The sequence below is a fragment of the Chaetura pelagica genome, unplaced genomic scaffold, assembly GCF_000747805.2.
Source record: "Chaetura pelagica isolate M959 unplaced genomic scaffold, ChaPel_1.0 scaffold274, whole genome shotgun sequence".
Classification (NCBI taxonomy): domain Eukaryota; kingdom Metazoa; phylum Chordata; class Aves; order Apodiformes; family Apodidae; genus Chaetura; species Chaetura pelagica.
In genome coordinates this window covers 1,423,951-1,444,733 of record NW_009952983.1, presented here as the reverse complement: position 1 = coordinate 1,444,733, position 20,783 = coordinate 1,423,951, and the positions used below count along the sequence as shown (strand labels likewise).

At 50.9% G+C, this 20,783-nt stretch overlaps 1 protein-coding gene across 1 annotated transcript in view; it reads left to right on the top strand.

The window, feature by feature from the left end:
- Positions 1-20,783, top strand: part of SAMD4A (sterile alpha motif domain containing 4A) — a 113,754-nt gene that overhangs the window by 64,537 nt on the left and 28,434 nt on the right. Inside the window, 1 exon segment of the mRNA XM_009996457.1 lies at positions 9,670-10,188. Coding sequence (XP_009994759.1) covers positions 9,670-10,188 — 519 coding nt within the window.

Here is a 20,783-nt window from a genome sequence, read left to right as displayed (position 1 = left end):
GGTACAGAGGGTTTCCAACAGGGTTCTCACTTTGTTTTCTTTAATGTTGGTCTTGTGAGTGATGCTGATTTCGGAAGAGAATGATGTACATGCTCCCAAGCAAAGCCCCGCGAGCGGGTTGGCGTGCAGGGCTAATTACTGCAAATAATAATTGAAATCCCTTTGTTGGGAAGCTCAGTGCAGTTCTTTGTTCAAGCTGCTGTGGCAGCAGCCAGGGCAGAGGTTTATCTCTGCAGTAATGTTAGAGAGAAGTTTGTGTGATGGGTGATGGGGAGTTGGACCATCTCACAGACCAGTGAATCCAGTTTCAGGAAGGCTGGGACTGGCAGGGGCCGGTCCCTGATGGATACGCGTGGTGCAGGTTCAGACTTGTGGTTGAAATAGCTTCATTTTTTGTTCCTATCTTTGCTGTAAGCCATCCTGTGTGAGATGGGGTATGGTCTTTCCATCCCACTCATGCTTTTCACCAAGCGGAGGAAGACCCAATTCATATGGGTGCTGGAAGTCATAGAGCCTGTAGAAGTGTTGCCGTGGGCTCAGGATTAATGAGCATAGAGCCATGATCTGCTAGAGACAGGACATTTAGCTTCTGCTGAGCTTACCAGGAACAAGAATGGACATGACTTGAGTTCAGGATCCTGAGTACCTTAACTTGAGAAAACTAAGACATCAGGGACTTATTTAATTCAGACCAGAATTTATCCTGAATAACTGAATTTATCCCGATAAACTGAAGTTTAAACCAAGTAAATTCAACTGGAAAGGAAATGTTTGGGATACAGTGGAACAAACAGCCAGTAAAGGAAGGGTTGGGGTTTCTCTCTTGGTGGCCATTTGCTGGCAGATGACATTTTGGCCAAACAGAGGTGGTTGGGCTGTGTTCATATGCAGGGTTAGGTTTCTTGGCTCCCATTTGCCTTGCAATGATGAAGACACTCCTGCTGCTGCAAGAGGTGTGAGATACAAGCACTGACCTCAGTTACTGCAGGTTTTGGTGATGTCCGTGGAGGCTCAGAATCTTGCATGTATGCATGGAGGAGCTGGTATGTAGTGATCTGCTGCTGGGTCTTCACGTGGCAGGAGGAATCCAGGCACTGATTTTTCTGCCTCTGCCAAAAAAGTTGGGTGCCTCCACATAGCTCTGCCCACCACCCGATGCTGGTGCCACATCAGTAGTCCAGGAAACAGCAAACAATGGGAACCTCTTCAGGGAGCTGCTGAGGAAGGCCTCCTGAAAAACCTTCCTGCAGACCCAAAAATAGCCATTGCTTGCAGCAGGGCAGCTGTACAAGGCTCATTTGAAGCAGTCAGAACCTGCCTAAGCGTGGGTGGGATTTCTGCTTTGCCGTTGGCCTTCCAAGACATGAAAACCTCAGTGTCATCCAACCCTAGGAAGACTTGGTTGTCAGCCAGGAGCACCTGGATCTTCCCACCCATCCCTAATGCTGCAGCATGTCACTTTTCTAGATCAGGGATCCGAGCTTCAATTTTTGGTACAAAAATTTTGGGTTTTTCTCCCCAAGGATGTCTGAGAGCGCTGGTCCATTCAGCCCTGCTTTCAGGGTGCTCTGCTTGGTGGGTGCCCTTCATCAAACTCTTAGTCATTTCTGGTTTGGACAAATCATCTGAATGGGCTTTTGAGAACTTATGGAAAATGTTAAACTGAAAGCAAGGGTATAATAAAACAGTCATTTAAGAGCAACGCACTGACAACTGGAGCCCTTAAATGCACTGACTTAACATTGTGGAGTGATGATACCAACCCTGCTATTTGAACATACCCTTTGTCACTCAGAAAATCCTTGGGCAGTTTTTAAAACACTTCCAGTCATTAATTGCTGTCCTTGTTACTGATGATAAGCTGTTGTTTAGCTCATAATTTGGACCTCATTCATCTTGCCCTCTTTGTCAAAGCCTCAGTCAACCTATTTGTCTTCTTCATTTGTGAAATGCAGTAAGTTGTACACAAAACCAAGAGGATAAGCCAATTTCTGCCTTCAAAATGAAAAGGTTTCTCTTGTTTGGGGATGGGGGTTTTTTAAAGTCTTTTTAAGCACTTGAGAGGTACTATGTGTTGCTGTTACTCCTTGGAGACATTTCACCTGCTGAGACCCATGTATTTGTGTGCCTGTGCTTACAGTTCCTCTTGGCCATCTCTGTAGGCAGGGTCAGTGTTTTGGAGGTGAAGACCAAAATGTCTTTGCAGAAACCAAAACAGAAGAAAAAAACAGGCGGTTAGATACTTTATGCTGCTGCCTGCCTTGGTTTTTGCAGGCACCCACAGGGACTGTGTGTATCCCTGCCTTTGTCCATCCAGGCTGGTTTTACCTTTGGAAAACCATGACTGTTCTTGGTCCATCATGAACAGCTTCAGCAGCTCCAGGGGCCTCACTGGTGGCTGAAGTAACCCAATCATCTCTTAGGAAACAGGTCCAAAGGCAAGAAGGTCCCTCAGGCAATGCAGCATTAGGGGAGGATCCATCACAACCAGACAAGGCAATTAGCAGTTTGCAGGGATCCACAAGTGATTAAGGAGATTTGTAACAGAGAAATATGATGAGCACTTATTAAATTGGCAAACATCATCTCTTTCTAAAGCCAGACAGCCCTGGGTTTGGGGATAGCATTGGACCTGATAGTGCAACACAGGTTTCAGCCTTGGAAGCAGGTCCTGGTGCTATATTTATCCACAGGCACTTGCACATCCACCAGCTCTGTTGCATGGCAGCAAAATTGTATCAGGTCAGCAATCCTGCCTTAGAAGGTAGCTTCACATTCATTCAGGAGAAGTCCCAAGAAAAAAAGTCCCATAATGAAAATTGGGGTTTTCTCCATCAGGGGTACCAACTTCTTCCCATTACAGGGTCTGGGATGGGATGGAAGCTGGCTCCTCAGGGTGCTTGTTGTCAGTTGTTATTGTAGCTTATCTCCAAAAGGAGATGTTGAAGCAGTGACAACAGGCCAGACAGGAGTCTGGGAGAATTTCAGAGCAGCAAGGTGGAGTTTCTGGCTTTGGGGCTTCCTCTGTGCTCAGATGTGCTGGCTCCAAATATCAAGTCTTGCCATCCCTTGGAGCACCAAAAGCCTTGAGATGCAAAGATTCAGGTAGCCTTGAAAAAGCACCCAGGGAGACTAACAAGGCTGTGATGTGGTTAGTGCCTGTGACCTCCTTCACCACTGCAGGGAGCTTGATGGGACCCTGGGACGTGGGAGCCCAACAGTGGGACGTGCCCTGCCCACAGCTGACCTGAGGAGAGGGGTTGAGAGACAAAATGATGAGACAACCCAGATGTCCAGGAGTGCCTGGCAGCTGGCAGGGAGCTGAAATGGGGCTCCTGTGTTTGAGGAGAGGGTAGAGAGGGGCTTCAGGGGGATGCTGGCCTCCCTCCCCCTGCCCAGAGGCAGCTCCAGCTTCCCTCTCCTTGCCCCTCCCTCTCCAGATCCCTCTGTTTTCTGACAGACAGGATTAAGCCTGACCTTCCACACCATCTCGGAGAGAGCCAAGCCTCTTTCAGATCTAATTATTTTCCAATTTTCTTTAATTGTGCACATCCTGCTGCTGGCAGAGAAGGAGAACAGCTCCTGCACAGACGGGAATAGGGACGGGTGCCCGGCCCCTCGCCAGCCACGGGGCTTCGGGTCAGTGCCCCATCTCTTGGGGTTGTGATTTCAAACCCCCACATCTCAGTGGTTTTGCAGATGACACTCAGGTTGGGTGGGAGTGTTGATCTGCTTTAGGGCAGGAAGGCTCTGCAGAGGGACCTGGACAGGCTGGATCAATGGGCTGAGGCCAAATGTATGAGGTTCAACAAAGCCAAGTGCTGAGTTCTGTGCTTGCGTGACAACAACCCCAGGCAACGCTCCAGGCTTGGAGAAGAGTGTCTGGAAAGTGCCTGGTGAAAAGGGACCTGGGAGTGTTGGTCACAGCAGCTGAATATGAGCCAGTGGGTGCCCAGGTGGCCAGGGCCCACAAGGATCCTGGCTTGTGTCAGCGCTGGTGTGGCCAGCGGGACCCGGGCAGGGATCATCCCCCTGTGCTGGGCACTGGGGAGGGGGCACCTCAGATCCTGGGGTCAGTTCTGGGCCCCTCACCACAAGAAGGACATGGAGGGGCTGGAGCGTGTCCAGAGAAGGGCAACAGAACATGGTTTAATGGTGGCCTTGGCAGTGCTGGTTTAAGAGCTGGACTTTATAACCTTAAAGACCTTTCCCAGCCAAAATGCTTTTTATGATTCTATAATCCCTTAAAGGTCTGAGGCAGGTTTCCCAGGAAGAGGCTGTGGCACTGTGTTTCTCCAGTGGTGACCTTCACACTCATCCCCTCCATCTGAGGAAGAGGAGTCCATCCAGGCCATGGCCACCTGCCTCCCCCATCCTCCTCCTCCCCTGCACACAGTTTGTACCAGGCTCTGTTTTTCCTGGGTGTATTTTGCTACATAATTCCTATGCAGAAGTGGCACCAGCAGCTTTAACCAGCACATGATGTGCCTTTTCTTACTGATACTTTGACTCCTCAGCTTCTCTGAGCTGCTGCAAAGTCCTGCATCTTTCCCCACAGATAGTGCCAGGTTGGGGTTCAGCTCAGCTGGCCTGAAGTACTGCTGAGTCGCCCTGAGGGCAGTGATAAAATGTGGGGGTGTTTAGGGGATGGGTGACATCCCTCTGCAGGAGGAGGGGAGAAAATCAGACAGGATTTCACCTCCCAGGCAGCCGGCCAAGAAGCAGGAGAGAGAAGGGACAGATAGATCAGATGAAGCATGACACAAAGCTTTGCCTGCGGCAGAATTACATCTGCATATGGAAAATACAGAGCTGCTGTGGTGGGCAAATGTTCAGGCTTCAGCTGGTGCAAGAGGGAGGTCTGAAAGATGCCCTCCCTGTGCAGTAGGTTTTGTGAACAACGGGTAGTGTTTCGAAATCGATCAGTTTTGCATATGGGGAAGAACAACCCCATGTACCAGTGCAAGCTGGGGACTGAGCTGCTGGAGAGCAGGGTAGGAGAAGGGGACCTGGGGGTCCTGGTGGGCAGGAGGATGAGCATGAGCAGCAATGTGCCCTTGTGGCCAAGAAGGCCAATGGCATCCTGGGGTGCCTTAGAAAATGGGTGGTTAGTAGGTCAAGAGAGGTTCTCCTCCCCCTCTATTCTGCATTGGTGAGGCCGCATCTGGAGTATTGTGTCCAGTTCTGGGCCCCTCAGTTCAAAAAGGACAGGGAACTGCTGGAAAGAGTCCAGCGCAGAGCTACTAAGATGATTAAGGGAGTGGAACATCTCCCTTATGAGGAAAGGCTGAGGGAGCTGGGTCTCTTTAGCTTGGAGAAAAGGAGACTGAGGGGTGACCTCATCAATGTTTACAAATATGTAAGGGGTGAGTGTCAGGGGGACGGAGTTAGGCTTTTCTCAGTGATGACCAGTGATAGGGTCCCTTCCAACCCCTAGAATTCTGTGATTCTGTGAACCTGGCCAAGTATTTTGTTCACAGTAGGTGCTAAATGGCATCGTGCTGTGTCCCTGTGCAGGTGTTCCTGCACTGGGGCTTGGAGAGGTTGTGAACAGTGACTTGTGTCGAGCCTCGTGGTCAACCAGCCATGAAGCAGATGGTGATGACTGCTATAACAAGAAAGAGGGGAGACTGAGATGAGATCTGAGGAAGAAATTCTTTGCTGTGGGGGTCGTGAGACCCTGGCCCAGGTTGCCAAGGGAAGCTGTGGCTGCCCCATCCCTGGCAGTGTTGAAGGGCAGGTTGGATGGGGCTTGGAGCAGCCTGGGCTGGTGGGAGGTGTCCCTGCCCATGCAGGGAGTTGGAACTGGGTGATCTTGAAGGTCCCTTCTGACCCAAACCAGTCTGCAGTTCTTTGCCATTCAGGGTCATCTTTGCAGCACAAATCTGCCTCCATCAGCTTGACAAATCAGTGATCCAAACTCACGTTGACTTTTGTGCTCTCTGAACTTGTAGAAAAAAGTGATAGCAACAAGAAATAGTAATGAGAGGGGTCTGTGACCAAGTCCACATGCTTCAGGAGCAAGCAAAGGCAAAGATGTGGAGGCTGTCCTTGTGGAGAAGCCCTTATTCCTAATTACCACTGGCAGGGGAGGATGTGGAAAGCAGGGATGAAAATCCAGTCATTGCTAAGAAAAACATGAGTTATGTTTGTCCTTGCCTACAGATTTGCCTCAGTGCCAGGTCCCCCCCAGCCAGTAGGGCCCACAGTGAAAGGTTGCATCCACAGGAGGATTTAGATGCAGTGGCCCACTTAAGACCTTCCAAAATCAGAGAATCTCTTACTCCAAGGCTCTCCTCTTGTTTCTCAGCCAGTACCAATGGAGCAGTGGTGCTCCAAAGTGCTTTGAGGTTGCTCCTGTCCACAGTACCCTGCACTCAATGGGTAGAGCCTGGCTCAGGATGGAGAGGTTGCATTTGGATCCCCCAAAGAGTGGCTTCATTCCCACTATACTCGACAAAAGAATGTTGGCCAGGTGAAAGGGCTCAGGATGGTGAATTATGACCCAAGATAGAAGTTGCTTTGCCTTGGATCAGAAGGTGTATGTCATGTACCTGCTGTGGAGTGGACATTGCGTTCCGCTGCATTCGTGTGGTTTTTACAGCTTCACTTGGTGTTCCTTTTTCTGATTCTTTAGCACCAAAACGCCCTCACAGCATTTCCACGGGAATGGGAGGGCACCCAGGGTACTGAAACTCACCTTCTGCCGAGATGAAGCAGATCCTTTCCTAGCAGAGCTGTGTCACACCGTGTCCCTTGTGCCTCTCGGTGCAGTAGCATGGGGTGGCTTGGGCACACGGCTGGGTCAGGAAGTGGTGCTGGAGGAGGGCTGGGTCTGTGGAGAAGTAAATATCCCTGCAGAAAGTTCCAGTGAGAGCCATTGGTGTTTCCAGCAAGCCATCTAGTGGCTTCCTATTAAAATAGTTGCACACCTTCAGACTGGGCAAGTGAAGCTGGAAGGGTGAGTGCTGCTCACCCCTGCAGTTCTGTCAAGGAACCAACGTGCAGGGTTTGGCCCTCGCTGGGGAAAGGCCCTGTTGTGATAGCCCTGGTGGAGGTGGAAGGCTAGTGGAAGGGTTGGGTTAGCTACTGGACAGCAGTGTGAGTCTTCCCAAGAGCAAACCTGGTGAGTGATCCTATAAATCATAGAATGGTTTGGGTGGGAAGGGACCTTTGAGACCATATAGTTCCAAACTGCCTGCCATGGGCAGGGACACCTCCCACCAGCCCAGGCTGCTCCAAGCCCCATCCAACCTGCCCTTCAACACTGCCAGGGATGGGGCAGCCACAGCTTCTCTGGGCAACCTGGGCCAGGGTCTCACTACCCTCACAGCAAAGAATTTCTTCCTAATATCTGACCTGAATCTCCCATCTTTCAGCTTGAAACCATTCCCCTCATCCTGTTACTCCCTACCCTTGTCCCAAGTCCCTCTTCAGCTTTCCTGAACCTCCTTCAGGCACTGTAAGGTGCTCTGAAGCCTCCCTGGAGCCTTCATTTCTGCTGAACATCCCCAGCTCTCTCAGCCTGTCTTCATAGGAGAGGTGCTCTAGCCCTCAAATCACCTTCATGGCCTCCTCTGGATGTCCAGATCTTAATTTCACTGGTGTGAGTTCAGTGACCCTAGCTCAAAAATGCCTGAAGGTTATAGGAATAATCAGTGATTTAGAGCCACTTCCTCTCCCATATGGATAGGAGACAGCAGACAGAGAGGGGAACAAGTTACGAGGATTTTTTAATAACCTGAGAACTCAGGGCATTTCACTTGGTCAAGTTTTGGGCAGTGGGTTTAAAGCAAACAGAAGGAAGTGCTTTTTCACCAGGTGGTTCAGTTGTGGAACCTCTAGGCACAGCCTGCTACAGGTGCTGAAAGTTTGAAGGCTTCACAGAGGGATTTGGTAAATGCTGGAGGAGAGACTGATCTGGGGCTGGGCAGTTTCAGTCAGGTGGTCTAGGTAGATCCTGAGCTATCCTTGGCTGGTGATTGTATCAGGAAAAACTCTGGTGATGGAGACTTCAAAACCAATCTCCATGTGCACCACCAGCCCTACCTGTAGGAGGTGGTCTCTTATATCCAGCCTCATTTGCCTTTGCTGCAATTCAAACCTATTAACACAACCCCCAGGAGAGGTGGAGAGCATCTTGTCCACACCAGTGTTCACCTCTCAGGCAGATGCCAGGCTGTCTGAGGCAGTTTTTAGGTGCATTGTGGCACTTTGGTTGACATTCAGCCTGAGGTGCTTCCTGGCCCCAGGCCCTCCCCTGGTGCAGCACAGCACTTTGTTCCCACCTGGGGGCAGATATTTGCACCTACTTAACGCAGAAGGGTTTTTTTCTGACCTTCCTCCAGGTCTCACCATTGTTTGATATCTAATCCAGTTGCCTGGAGTGTTTTCATTGCTCCTTGCCTCCTACCCATTGAGTACATTGATCCCATCACCCGTATCACTGCTGACATACTGGGTAGTGTCACGGGTGGGACAAGTCTCCTGGCTCAGCACATCCCCGGGGTCTGATGGTGAATCACCAGTAACTCTCTCCAGATGGTTTCCTAATGACTTGTGTGCCCACATTAGAGGAGTTTTGCCCCAGCGTGTTCCTCTGCTGTGCTGCTGAGGAAACCATGTGCAGCAGCACCTAATGAATATCAAGATATATGGCCCTGACTGCTTCTCCAGCTACTCACAGGCCAGTTACTCTGTCACAGAAGGAAATTGAATTGTTCTTGACAAACGGGTGTCGGCAGTCACTTATCATCTTGTTATCTTCTAAGTCCTTGCAAATAGGTTGCTTCATTATTTGTTCCATCAGTTTTCCAGGGCTTCGGTGACTAGATTGTAATTCCCTGCCTTTTCCTTTTTGCATATTTTTAAAGCTAAGCCCTATATTTGCTTTCTTTTTTAACCCTGGTCTTCCAAACCCTCTCCTATCTGCCGTGAGCTAACAGAGGAACAATAACTCTGTGGCCCTTCCCTCAATCCTTTTGGGGCTGCACCAACACCCTGGTTTGGTTATTGCCCTCCTGCTGGGGTGGGTTTTCTCTTCACCTTCATGGCTCTTGCCTGCGTTGGCTCATTTGAATCTTGACCTTTCCCAACCAGGGCTTTTAAAAGCTTAGCTTTAGCCACAGAGAGCTGGTGTGTAGTGTGTTGTGGAACCTGCAGCGTTACAGATAATTTGGGCCAAACTGTGACTTTTATTAGCATGAGGACAACAGCAGTGGGACTGCATGGCCATGGAGGTGGGTGTAATTCAGCTTTTTTGGTGATTTTTTTTCCAGGAGCAGCTGGTAATTCTTGGTGTGCAGGTCGGCACACCTTGCCACGATCTGGGTTTTTAGAGAATGGTGACCCCCTGCCCCGGGGACGCTCACACACCTAATGAATATGGCACACAGTGCCATCCTCCTTTGGCATGTTGTATTTCATGAATCATAAAAGGGTTTTGGTTGGAAGGGAACTTTATGATCATCCAGTTCCAACCCCCTGCCATGGGCAGGGACACCTCCCACTAGACCAGGTTATTCCAAGCCCCATCCAGCCTGGACTTGAACACTTCCAGGGATGGGGCAGCCACAACTTCTTGCCAGGCATGATTTATTTCTTCATTAGCTCGGTTTCCCAATTTCTCAATTCTCTTTTGGTTTTTTCCCCCTCCTCTTCCTTCAACAGGAATCATTAACCAATGGCAACAGGAATCCAAGGATAAAGTGATTTCCCTGCTGTTAACCCATCTGCCTTTACTGAAGCCCGGAAACATCGAGGCGAAGGTCGAGTACATGAAACTCTTGCCTAAAATCCTGGCCCACTCGATCGAACACAACCAACACATCGAGGAGAGCAGGCAGCTCCTCTCCTACGCCTTGATACACCCCGCCACCTCCCTGGAGGACCGCAGCGCCTTGGCCATGTGGCTCAACCACCTGGAGGACCGCACGTCGGGCGGCTTTGGCAGCCAGGGCAGAGGCCGCTCGGACTCGCTGGACTACGGGCAGACCCACTACTATCACCAAAGACAGAACTCGGACGACAAGCTCAACGGGTGGCAGAACTCGCGAGACTCGGGCATAAGCGTCAGCGCTTCCAGCTGGCAGGACAAAAACCTGGCCTGCGAGAACGGCCACCAGCCCCTCTACTCCTCCTCCTCCGTCCCCACGACCATCAACACCATCGGCACTAGCACAACCACCAGTAAGTACCCACAGCGAGCACCGGGCAGGGCCACCCGTGGCCGCTCTTCACAGCACGGGCCCCCCCCAGCCCACCAGAAGACACTTTTTGGCCATGGTTAGCAGAGGGTCTAGCTTCATCTGGGCCTCAGAAATGTTTTTTCTTCCCCCAACCTGCTTTTTTTTTTTTTTTTTTCCTCCTTCCTGCCTTTTTTTTTTTGTTCTTTTTTCTATTTTTTCCCCCTCTAGTCCTGTGGGATTTTCATGACCTGGCAGCTGGAGAGAAGGGAAAAAAACAGCCCATGTGCATTCTTGAAGAGAGCCCCTTTTATTTCATGTAGCTCTGTTTGCAATTGACATCTTTAGAGTTCCTAGAACAAGAGGGGAGCTGATGCTTCATGTCCAGAAGTGAGATGGGGGACATGAGGCAAGTCCAGAAGTGCCCTGGGGACTGACTGTGAGGAAATGGGACTGGAGCCCCTAAACACACAGTGATTTTGGAAGCAGGGCTGGGATCTGTGATCTTCAGGGTGTATCTGAAATGTTCCCTTGTATCTGTGCAGTGCACAGAGGTGTGAAGCTGATGGTGATGCACACTCCTCTAGGAGGTTTGGGCAGCTCTTCCCCCGTGGAGGCTCTACCAGGCTATGATGGGAGCGCTGGATGTTGCAGAGTCCAACCCAGGGCTTGGACACTCAGAGGTGCTGCAGGGCACCATGGCTGGAGATTTATCACTGTTTTTGCCTGAAGATTTAGTGCAGCTGTTACAGGCTTTTAGAATCATGGACTCGCAGAATCCTTTTGGTTGGGAAAGACCTTTAAGATCATTCAATCCAACCATTCCCCCAGCCCTGCCAAGGCCACCACTGCCCCATGTCCCTCAGCACCACATCTACACACCTTTGAAACCCCTCCAGGGATGGGGACTCTACCTCTGCCCTGGGCAGCCTGGGCCAAGCCCTGACAACCTCTTAATTAAAGAAATTGTTCTTGGTATCCAATTTAAACCTCCCCTGGCTCAACAGTTTCCTCTTGTCCTATCAGTTGTTCCTTGGGAGAAGAGACTGACCTCTCCTCACTCCAACCTCCTTTCAGGAAGTTGCAGAGAGCAAGAAGGTCTCCCACTCCCTCTGTGGAGGGCTGTCCTGCCTGCCTTGCTGTCACCTTGGGTGGCTGCCACCATCTCACCAGCGGGGCTGGACATCCTCCTTCACTTTGGGGCATTCAAGAGGTCTCTCTCCAAGATGCTTGGCATCTCCCTAGGTACCAGGGTTGCAGAGAGCACTTTGGGGATGAGAGGCTTCTTGCGGCGAGGGCGGTGGCTTATCTGTCAGCATGTGGAAAGCCACAATTAAACAGATGAAAGCTTTAAAATGGTCACTTAAAGCTTCTGGGTTTTTCCCTCTTCTGTAATAAGCACTTATTTAGGTGGTGCTTTAAATTGACAATATGAAACGTGGCTCTGGCCTTACTGCTGTTGCACCCTGGTCCCTGCCTCTCTGGTGTCCATCCTTGCGGGCAGTGCTCCTTTCTCTGCTTCTGGATTTAGGAGAAAGGTTTCAGCTTCTCCAGTGACTCTGAACATCACACCCATTGTGTCCCCCATCTTTGAAGCCCTGGCTCCTGCTGCCATGGGATTGTGTGAGGTTCAGCTTCTCCAAGAGCCAGGTCCCTGTGCTGTGGAGGAGGGCTGTTTAGGCTGACGAAGCCACATGGAAAAGGCTTAACAAGGAGGCAGGATGAGAAGAACCATAAATGTATTTGCAACTGGTCTTATAAACCTCTCCAGGGATTATTTTGGGGGGTTCTTCCTTGTGGTTTTTGCATGCCTGGCAGTTCAGAGGCTTTGCATGCCAGGGAGGTGATGGGAAGAGGTGACTTCAGAAGGGATTTCGTTCCTTGCATGAAGAGCTGGAAGCAGGGAGGTCTGCTGGGTGCAGCAGGGTAATGGCTGAGAGTGGCTGGAGCTCCACAAGATGCATTAGGTCTTGAAGGACCCTTTTCAAAAACACTTTTGTGTTTCTTTGAGCCTTTTTTTGTGTGCACACTTAGCTCATGGCAGAAGTAGCAACCCACCTCTTGCACAGCAAGGTCCCCAGGTGTGAGCAGAAGGTACCGAAACCCAGGCCACAGCCTGAGCTGCCACACTGCTGAGGTCTTTCCTGAGTTCTCTAGCATTTGATGTGCACATCACTGGAATGGGAACATCTGTGGGTCTGTCAACAGGAGCTGTACAGCCCTCCCTCTACCCTGGTGTGTTGTGGGAGGGCTGCATCCCTCCTCCAGCTCAGCCACTCACTTTGCTGCAGCATCCCCTGCCCTGAGTCCCCATGTGGCAGCTCTTGCCTGGTTCCACCCTTTCTGGCGTCCCACCATAGCTGCTTTTCATGGCACCAGAATAGCTGGTTTGCACTATCTTGTTCTGAGCTGCAAGAATTATGGAGTCCATATCCAGGGAAAGTTTTGCCCAAGCATCCCACCAGGTTCAACACATATTTCTAAGGCTGAGTAGCTTTGCAGAGGCACCTGAACACGTTTGCAGCCCAGTCTGCTCCTCAGTGTTCACAGAATCATAGAATCATGGAATGGTTTGGGTCAGAAGAGATCTTCAAGATCATCCAGTTCCAACCCCCTTCATGGGCAGGGACACCTCCCACCAGCCCAGGCTGCTCCAAGCCCCATCCAACCTGCCCTTCAACACTGCCAGGGATGGGGCAGCCACAGCTTCCCTGGGCAACCTGGGCCAGGGTCTCACCACCCTCACAGCAAAGAATTTCCACCTCTGATCTCATCTCAGTCTCCCCTCTTTTCAGCCTGAAACTCTTCCCCCATGTCCTATCACTAAATGTTGAGCTGTTGTAACTCCTGCTAATATATTTTGGTGGCAGCATGTTCAGACAACCTGTGGGCAGAGCTGGAGATGACCCGACCACACTTTAATCTGTTAGTTCATAAGCCTCCTTAGTGCAATATTTGCTTGGACACAAGCACAGTGAGTCCACAGACAGATGCTAGAAGACAAACACAACTGTCAGCCCTTGTCCCAGCCCCTTCAGGCAATCAATACATCCATTAATCTTTTATTCCTAAGCCCTCAAACCATTACGGTTTGTTTAGGTTTTAATGTTGTTATTTTTAAATTCTCTGTCTTACTTGGAGGTGTTTATCTGGGCAGGGCATTAAGCCAACAACACCCTGCGGGCCTTCCCCAACCTGTCCCTGCAAAGGTTCTGCCTGTTCCTGATGCCAAAATGGGGCAAAGTCTTTCCCAGAGGAGCAACGTGGTGATCTTGCCCAATGTACTTTCGTCTGGTTTTGTGGCATAATTAGGTGTAACACTAATAGGGCCTTGAGTTTAAATATGGGTAGGTGAAGCTCCCATGGCAATTGTGCTCTCCTTGTACTGGCTTAGACCCAGGCTTTTTGCTTTGGCTCTGGCTTGGTTTATCTCCAGCTCTCTTTTAACAGTGCTGGCTGGTCTTAGCCAAGGTTTGAGGAGATGTCACTGAACTCCAGCCTTTGCAGGGCAAGTCCAGAGTGCTCTGAAGGCATCACAGTGGTGGGGATCTAGAAGCAGGACCAGTGTTTAAGTGATGGGTTTGGGTCCAGAGCCATCTGAGGATGACATGAAGTTCATGCCCATCCACTGCATCACCATGTTGGACCCTCTCTGCTTTCTCAGTTCAGCCTGTGGAGCTGGAACTTCAAACAAAGCTTTAGTGTGCCAGCAATGAAGGTAGCCTTGGCATGGGCTTGGGAGCACAGGTGGGCAGGAGGCCAGAGCTGCTCCAGGCATGGTGAGACAGGGTGAAGCCCAGAGCTGAGCTCTGTGGCCAAGTCAGGCATTGGTTGCAAAACACCCAGGTTGCACAACGCCCTTGCAGTGGAGATGGGGCCTGGAAACTCTGAAAGGACAGAGAAGAGCAGCTGGCTTTCAAAGCTGCAGACCAACAGCTTCTTGCATGAGGGCTCCAGTCCTTCCTTTCTCCCATGTAACAGGTCCCACCGGGGCATGACTCAATGGCACGTGCTTGTAGTTGTCAAACAGAAGCACGTGTAGTTCAACCCTGTGTTTCCAGCCTGCTCAGAAGGGAATGTGTGCAGAGGAGAAGGAGGGTCTGATGGTAGGTAGGCTTGTCCAGTGCTGAGAAGGAGAGATGCAGGTACACCAGTCTGAACTGGACCCTGAGGTCTGTGAGCAAGGAAAGGGAAAGGCACAAGGCTTGGAGGGAGTGGTGGCAGCTCCAGTTGGCAATTGTGAGACAGAGCTAAAGATGTAAGGATTTGGGTCCTGTTTCTGATGTGCATCTGCTGGACAAGAGTCTTGGTCCTCTGCTCCCAGAAGATAACCTGGGGATAAGAGTATTACTTCTTCTATCAATGTATGGTGAAATTTTCCTAGTGTCTCACCCCTGGTGCAGTGCCAGGGCACTTTAAACTCCCCATGGAGAGCAAGGTCCCAGGGACAGGTCAACCTCCCACCTCTGCACAGGGGCAGAAGGTCTGGGTTTTACTGCAGGAGCAGCAGTAACTTGCCCCAAACATTTTAATTGAGCCAGATGTTTCTGGCAGAGGAACAAGGACATCCTTACATCAGTACTTGCCCAGAAAAGGTAGCTCAGTGCCAAGCACAGGCAGTGGTTCAGCCAGGGTTAGTGTCTTCTGTTGTGACCCTGCCTGGGAACAGGAGCTCTACCCAGCTTCTCTTTGGGCTGTAGTGCTGCCAGGAAGCAATGGCATGTCAGGTTCCCTGGTGGGGGGTGACACTGGAGAAGGTAGGCAGTGCTTGGTCCTGCTGGAACCTTGTGTGTCTAGGAGTCTGTCTCCTGTCTGTCCTTCCAAAAAGAGGAGGAGGTCCCTGGATTGGTCATGGTGACATCTGAGTGCATGGCTGGTGCTCCCCAGTTCTTCCCTTGGGTGAGCAACCAACATGACCCTGGTGTGTGTGTGCTGGGTCACTTGAAGCAGCAGCAAAGCCTGGGAGCACCATGTGGGTGGCACCAGGGGACAAGGTGGTGGTGTGCATCACAGGTCAGTGATGGATAGATACAGAGACCTTGTATAGCAGCAATTCCAGCTTCAAACAGAAAGAGGGGAGATTTAGGTGAGATCAACTCACCACCCTCACAGCAAACAATTTCCTCCTCAGATCTCATCTCAGTCTCCCCTCTTCCAATTTGAAACCATTCCCCCTCATCCTTTCGCTCCCTGCCATTGTCCCAAGTCCCTCCCCAGCTTTCCTGCAGCCCCTTCAGGCACTGGAAGGTGCTCTAAGGTCTCCCTGGAGCCTTCTCTTCTCCTCTGATGATTTTCATGGCCTCCTCCAGCAGCTCCATGTCCTGGTTGTTTGTTCTGGAGCAAAGGAGGCTGAGAAGAGACCTTCTTGCTCTCTGCAACTGCCTAAAAGGAGTTTGGAGCAAGGAGGGGTCAGTCTCTTCTCCCAAGGAACAAGTGGTAGAACAAGAGGAAATTGTGCTAGGGAAGGTTTAGATTGAATCTTGGGAACAATTTCTTCCCCAAAGGGCTGTCAGGCCCTGGCCCAGGCTGCCCAGGGCAGGGGGGGAGTCCCCATCCCTGGAGGGATTTCCAAGCCTGTAGATGTGGTGCTGAGGGACATGGGGCAGGGGTGGCCTTGGCAGGGCTGGGTTAACTTGCTGGTCTTAAAGGTCTTTCCCGAGCTAAATGGTTCTACAGTTCTGTGATCTCTGCTGTGCACTTGCTCACAAAGGCTCAAAGGCAGAGATGCTTGGGCAGAAAGTTGGTCTGGCCTTACCTTCTGGTCTGTCACCTTTCAGCATCCTTGTTCAGTGTTTCCTAACCCAGTGTATTGAAGTGTCTTGGACTCTTGCACCTGTTCAGAAGCTGTTCTGCTCTTGAGACTTCAGTGTAGCTGCCCTAGCACTTTCTCCTTTGAGCCTGTTCTGACACATTACCTTAACCTCTTGGCTCTGGGGGGGGTCTCTTCTCTCTGTGTCTTTGGCCAAAAAGGGGCCTTGAGGGGATGTGATTGGCTCTGGGAGGATGCAGTTTGCTCTGGGGGGATGTGGTTGGCTTTGGGGGGTTGCAGATGGCTCAGGGGATGTGGATGGCTCCAGGGGGATGTGGTTAGCAAAGCAGAGCTGATGTCACCCCAGACATCAGACAGCACAGAGACACAGGTGGGACCCTCCCTGCTGTACCCACCCTGCTCAATGTGATGATGGGGACACGTGCAGCTGTGATCCCAAAGGGGAGGGGACCTCAAGCCTGGGCTCAGTGGTGACTTGGACCAGGTGATACTGTGGGTGGCAAATAAGCACTCAGAATCAGAGAGTCATGGATGTCACCAGTTGCTTTTGGCTGCTGGTGGATCCAGCCCCATGTGGATGTTCCTAAACCAGCCCTTTCTACAGCAAATGATGCTTCTAGGCACTTGAGTAACATCTGGCATGACATAGCCCAGCAAACAGCCCCGTGGAGAGGGAGCTGTGATGGGGGTGGTGGGTGGTCTGCATGGCTGGTGAAGAGGAGGAGAAGCATGGGTGACATGTGGCTGTCCCCAAAGAGGGCATGTCACACTTGCATCCTCTTGGAGCACCCCCATTGTTTCTTCCAAGCCTGGTGTATGCAAGAATTGATCCTTGCATGGACCCACACATCTCTTTTAGAGAGCAGTGCTCCCAGATTCATGGATCCTGCTCACAGAGAGATGACTCCTCAGCTTCCTGGCTGGAATAAGGCCACCTAATTTGGGAACCTCTATTCCAGCAGCACCCAAGGATGTTCCCACCCTCTCAGCTTGTGACATCCCGGTGCAATCACTGGCCTTAAACAGTCAGGGCAGGGACTGCATGCCCTGATATTCCACAGCTGTTAATGCATTGCTTGTCCATTGGCAGCAGGAGGTAGGAAGTCAAGATGGGGGGAGCTTGCAGTTTGCAGCTCCAAAACTGCCTCCACTTCCCTTCCAGCATCCTGGGTCTCTCAGGGAGGGGCATTAAGAAGCAGCAGGGATGGTTTTGTGCGTTGTCCTGCGGTCCTTGGGATTCCTGTTGCCCATGAATCGTGCTTCCGACCTGGAAGCAGCACAGGAGCTGCCAGCTCAGGTGATGGATGCTCTGAGGGCTGTGGAGCACAAGGCAAACGTCCCCAGTAATTCTCTCAGACCCCTTGGCAGTCTCTGGTGTCAGTTGTCCAGGAAGTTCTGTTGATGGATGGACCCTCCTAGACTCAGGTGTGTTTTATCAGCTGCCCTGGTGCCTGTTGGATGCTGGCTCAGGCAGCAGGAAGCTGGGCTTACTCATTGCACAGGAGCTTGTTGCTCTCCCAGGAGAAGCTTTTGCTTGTCCCATCATCCTGTGACCACCCATGGGTCCCTCTCTGCAGTTTGTGTCACAGCTGGAGCCACCATGGCTGGGGAGCTGGGTGACCAAGGCTGCTACTCAGCACAGCAAGGAAAGCATCTCAAGGAAATTGAGGGAGTTCAACTCTCCTTCCCCCACCATCAACAGCAGCTGCAGAGAAATCATAGAATCACAGAATCACTGTGGTTGGAAAAGACCTTTCAGATCATCAAGTCCAACCCTTCCCCCAGCCCTGCCAAGGCCACCACTGCCCCATGTCCCTCAGCACCACATCTACAGGCTTTGAAACCCCTCCAGGGATGGGGACTCCCCCCCTGCCCTGGGCAGCCTGGGCCAGGGCCTGACAACCTCTTCATTAAAGAAATTGCTCTTTATATTCAATCTAAACCTCCCTTGGCACAACCTGAGGCCTCTAGACCAGCTTTGTGCAACCTGGTCTAATGGGAGGTGTCCCTGCCCTTGCAGGGGCTTGGAACCAGGTGATCTTCTAGGTGCCTTCCAACCCAAACCATTCTATGAGTCTATGATTTCATCTTGTTCTATCACTTGGTCCTTGGGAGAAGACACCAACCCCCCTTCACTACAACCTTTTTTCCAAAGGGCACCAAGGAGGGAAGGGGGTTTTAGGGTTTGGATTTATCCAAAATAATTCTGCTCTCCTTCCCAACTGCACCAGGACTCGCTGTGTTCTCCTGCCTCACAAACATGCTGCTGTTCAATTAACTTTTGACTTCTGGTTTAAAGGAGCAACATACAAAATAGTTATTTACTTCATCTGGAAATTCTTCTAATCGTTACCATAATTATAGCGCTTCCTTTTTTTGTTTTTGTTTTTTTTTTTTCTTCTTGACTTTTTCCTAGCAGGGGGAAGGGAGGGAGAAAGGGGGGAATGTTTGCTGCTCTCCTTGTGGTTATCACATCCTTCAAATTGCTAAAAGAGGCTGGGATAATAGGTCTGGTGATTATATATAGGCACCATCTGCTCTGTGGCTGCTTCCTATCAAAGTGCAGTTAGGAGAGTGCAAGAAGGATATTTTCTCTCCAGCTATATTAAGACTCTGTTTCCATCTCTGCTCCAGAGCAAAGCTCTCTGCATGCAAATGGATCAAATGTGCCATAATCAATGGCTCCATTTTTGGCAGCCTTGAAGCTGAATTTGTTTTATTTGTAATTTCTCCCCCCTCCAAGTTTGCTGCTTCCATTCATTATGCAGTTTTATTCGAGGCTGGTTGCTCTGCATTCCAGGTTTTCCTGCAGCCATAGTTCCCCCCCAGTTTGCTGAGCAATCTCGTCTTGTATTAACCAGCACAGAGATCTGTGTCATACCTCCAATGCAAGGCAGTATCTGAGCAATCTGGAATGTTTTGGAGGATGGTGAAGGCAGATTTTTAGGAGGCACATGGTGTTGGTGTGTAGAGGAGTTGGAAAGCTGAGCTGAGTTAATTTGGAGCAATAGTGGAAAAGAATGAATATGTGTTTTCTGAGAGCAGCCGTGGCTGTCCCGTAGCTGCTGGGCATCACTGGGAGTGCAGAGCTGGACAGTAAATTGTGCATCTTCTCGTGTGGGGAGTTGGATACTGCATTTGCTCCTCAGTAGCCTCAGACACCCAACTGGCTTTTCTTCTCTGCTGGAGCCAGTCAGATTTTATTTGGAAGAAGAGAATAAAGAATCGTTCAATCACAGACTGGTTTGGGTTGGAAGGGACCTTAAGGATCATCTAGTCCCAACCCCCTGCACAGGCAGGGACACCTCCCACCAGCCCAGGTTGCTCCAAGCCCCATCCAACCTGCCCTTCAACACTGCCAGGGATGGGGCAGCCACAGCTTCTCTGGGCAACCTGGGTCTCACCACCCTCACAGCAAAGAATTTCTTCCTCAGGTCTCATCTCAATTTCTCCTCTTGCAGTTTGAAACCATTTCCCCTCATCCTGTCATTCCATGTCCTTGTCCAAAGCCCCTCCCCAGCTTTCCTGTGGCCTTCAGGTATTGGAACTAGACATCTCCCAGAGGGAAGGTGCTGGGGTGGGACATGTGAGCTCCTGAGAACTGGAGGGCAGAGGAAGGCTGGAACGCAGGGGAATTTGTCCTGCAAAATCCAGGCCATGGAGCCCACAAGGGAGGAAGCCTAAATGGCTTTTTTGAATGAAAGAAAGTGGGTAAAAAGAGACAAGGGAGGAGAAAAATACCAGATGAATCGTTGGGGGTGGAAAGGGCTACAGTGCTGTGGCAAAGTTCTCTTTCCTTCCAGGTGAAATTTCCTTGGATATCATGGAAGACACACATTGTCCTCCTGGGTTTTGTCACTCCTAAAGGGACCCTGTCTCTCTGCACTCGCTCCACAGGTTTTTAATGACTCTTTAGGGATTTGTTGGGTCCCTGTTTCTTGGGGCAATTCCAGAGGTTTCACATTCACCCCTTGCACTTGACTTGCTGAAGACTCTTCTCTTCTTACTCCCAGTTTCCCACAGGTTGTATATTGCAACGTAAAGGGTGTAAATCTTCCAGCTTGGGCTCCAGAAATGATTGTAACTGGTAGAGGGGTTTCTCCCACCTGCAGTGTAACAGGGGATAGAAGCTGATGCTGTCTCAGCAGGCAGATGCTCCTCAAACCAGGGGTTTTACTAGTGGCTGGCAGAGGCAATGGGGAGATCTGAGAGAAGCAGATGCTCTTGGGTATCTCCTCTGGGTAGAGAAGGCCTGTAAGGAGGGAGAGTTTCTGCATCCCACTGTGGTTTCTCAGGCTTGATCTGCGAGCAGGGGAGGAGTTTCCCCCTTTGGGAGCCCGTAGGAAAAACTCAGTGAATTCTGGGACAATGACAGAGGCTTGGTTGTTATTAATGGAGGGGGATTCCCCAGGGGTGAACACTGTTTTTTTCTGTGGTTTGGCTATAAATGTATGAGAGATTGGCCTGGAGATCAGGGCATCACGTTTACCCAGAGAGCAGTGAGGTTTAGGGCTGCTCCTTCCTGCAACCTGCCTCTGATCCTCCATCCCAGCACTGGGTCCCACCCCCCCCAGCCTCCATTCCCTGCACCTGGGAGTTAAATCCGGATTCACACCATGTCTCTCATGCTCCCACCTTGCTGGATGCTCTGCTGGGAAGCCCCATTCAAGGCCCTTGGAAGCAGCTCTGCAGCTCCTGGGCGAGAAGAGCTGGGCTCTCTTCCAGGAGTGCATCCCGGCAGATTGCTGAAGCCACCAAGAGCTGTGTCTGCACCTCCTCAGATACAGCCCCACTCCTGCTGCCACACCAATTAACCATCCCAGCAATTA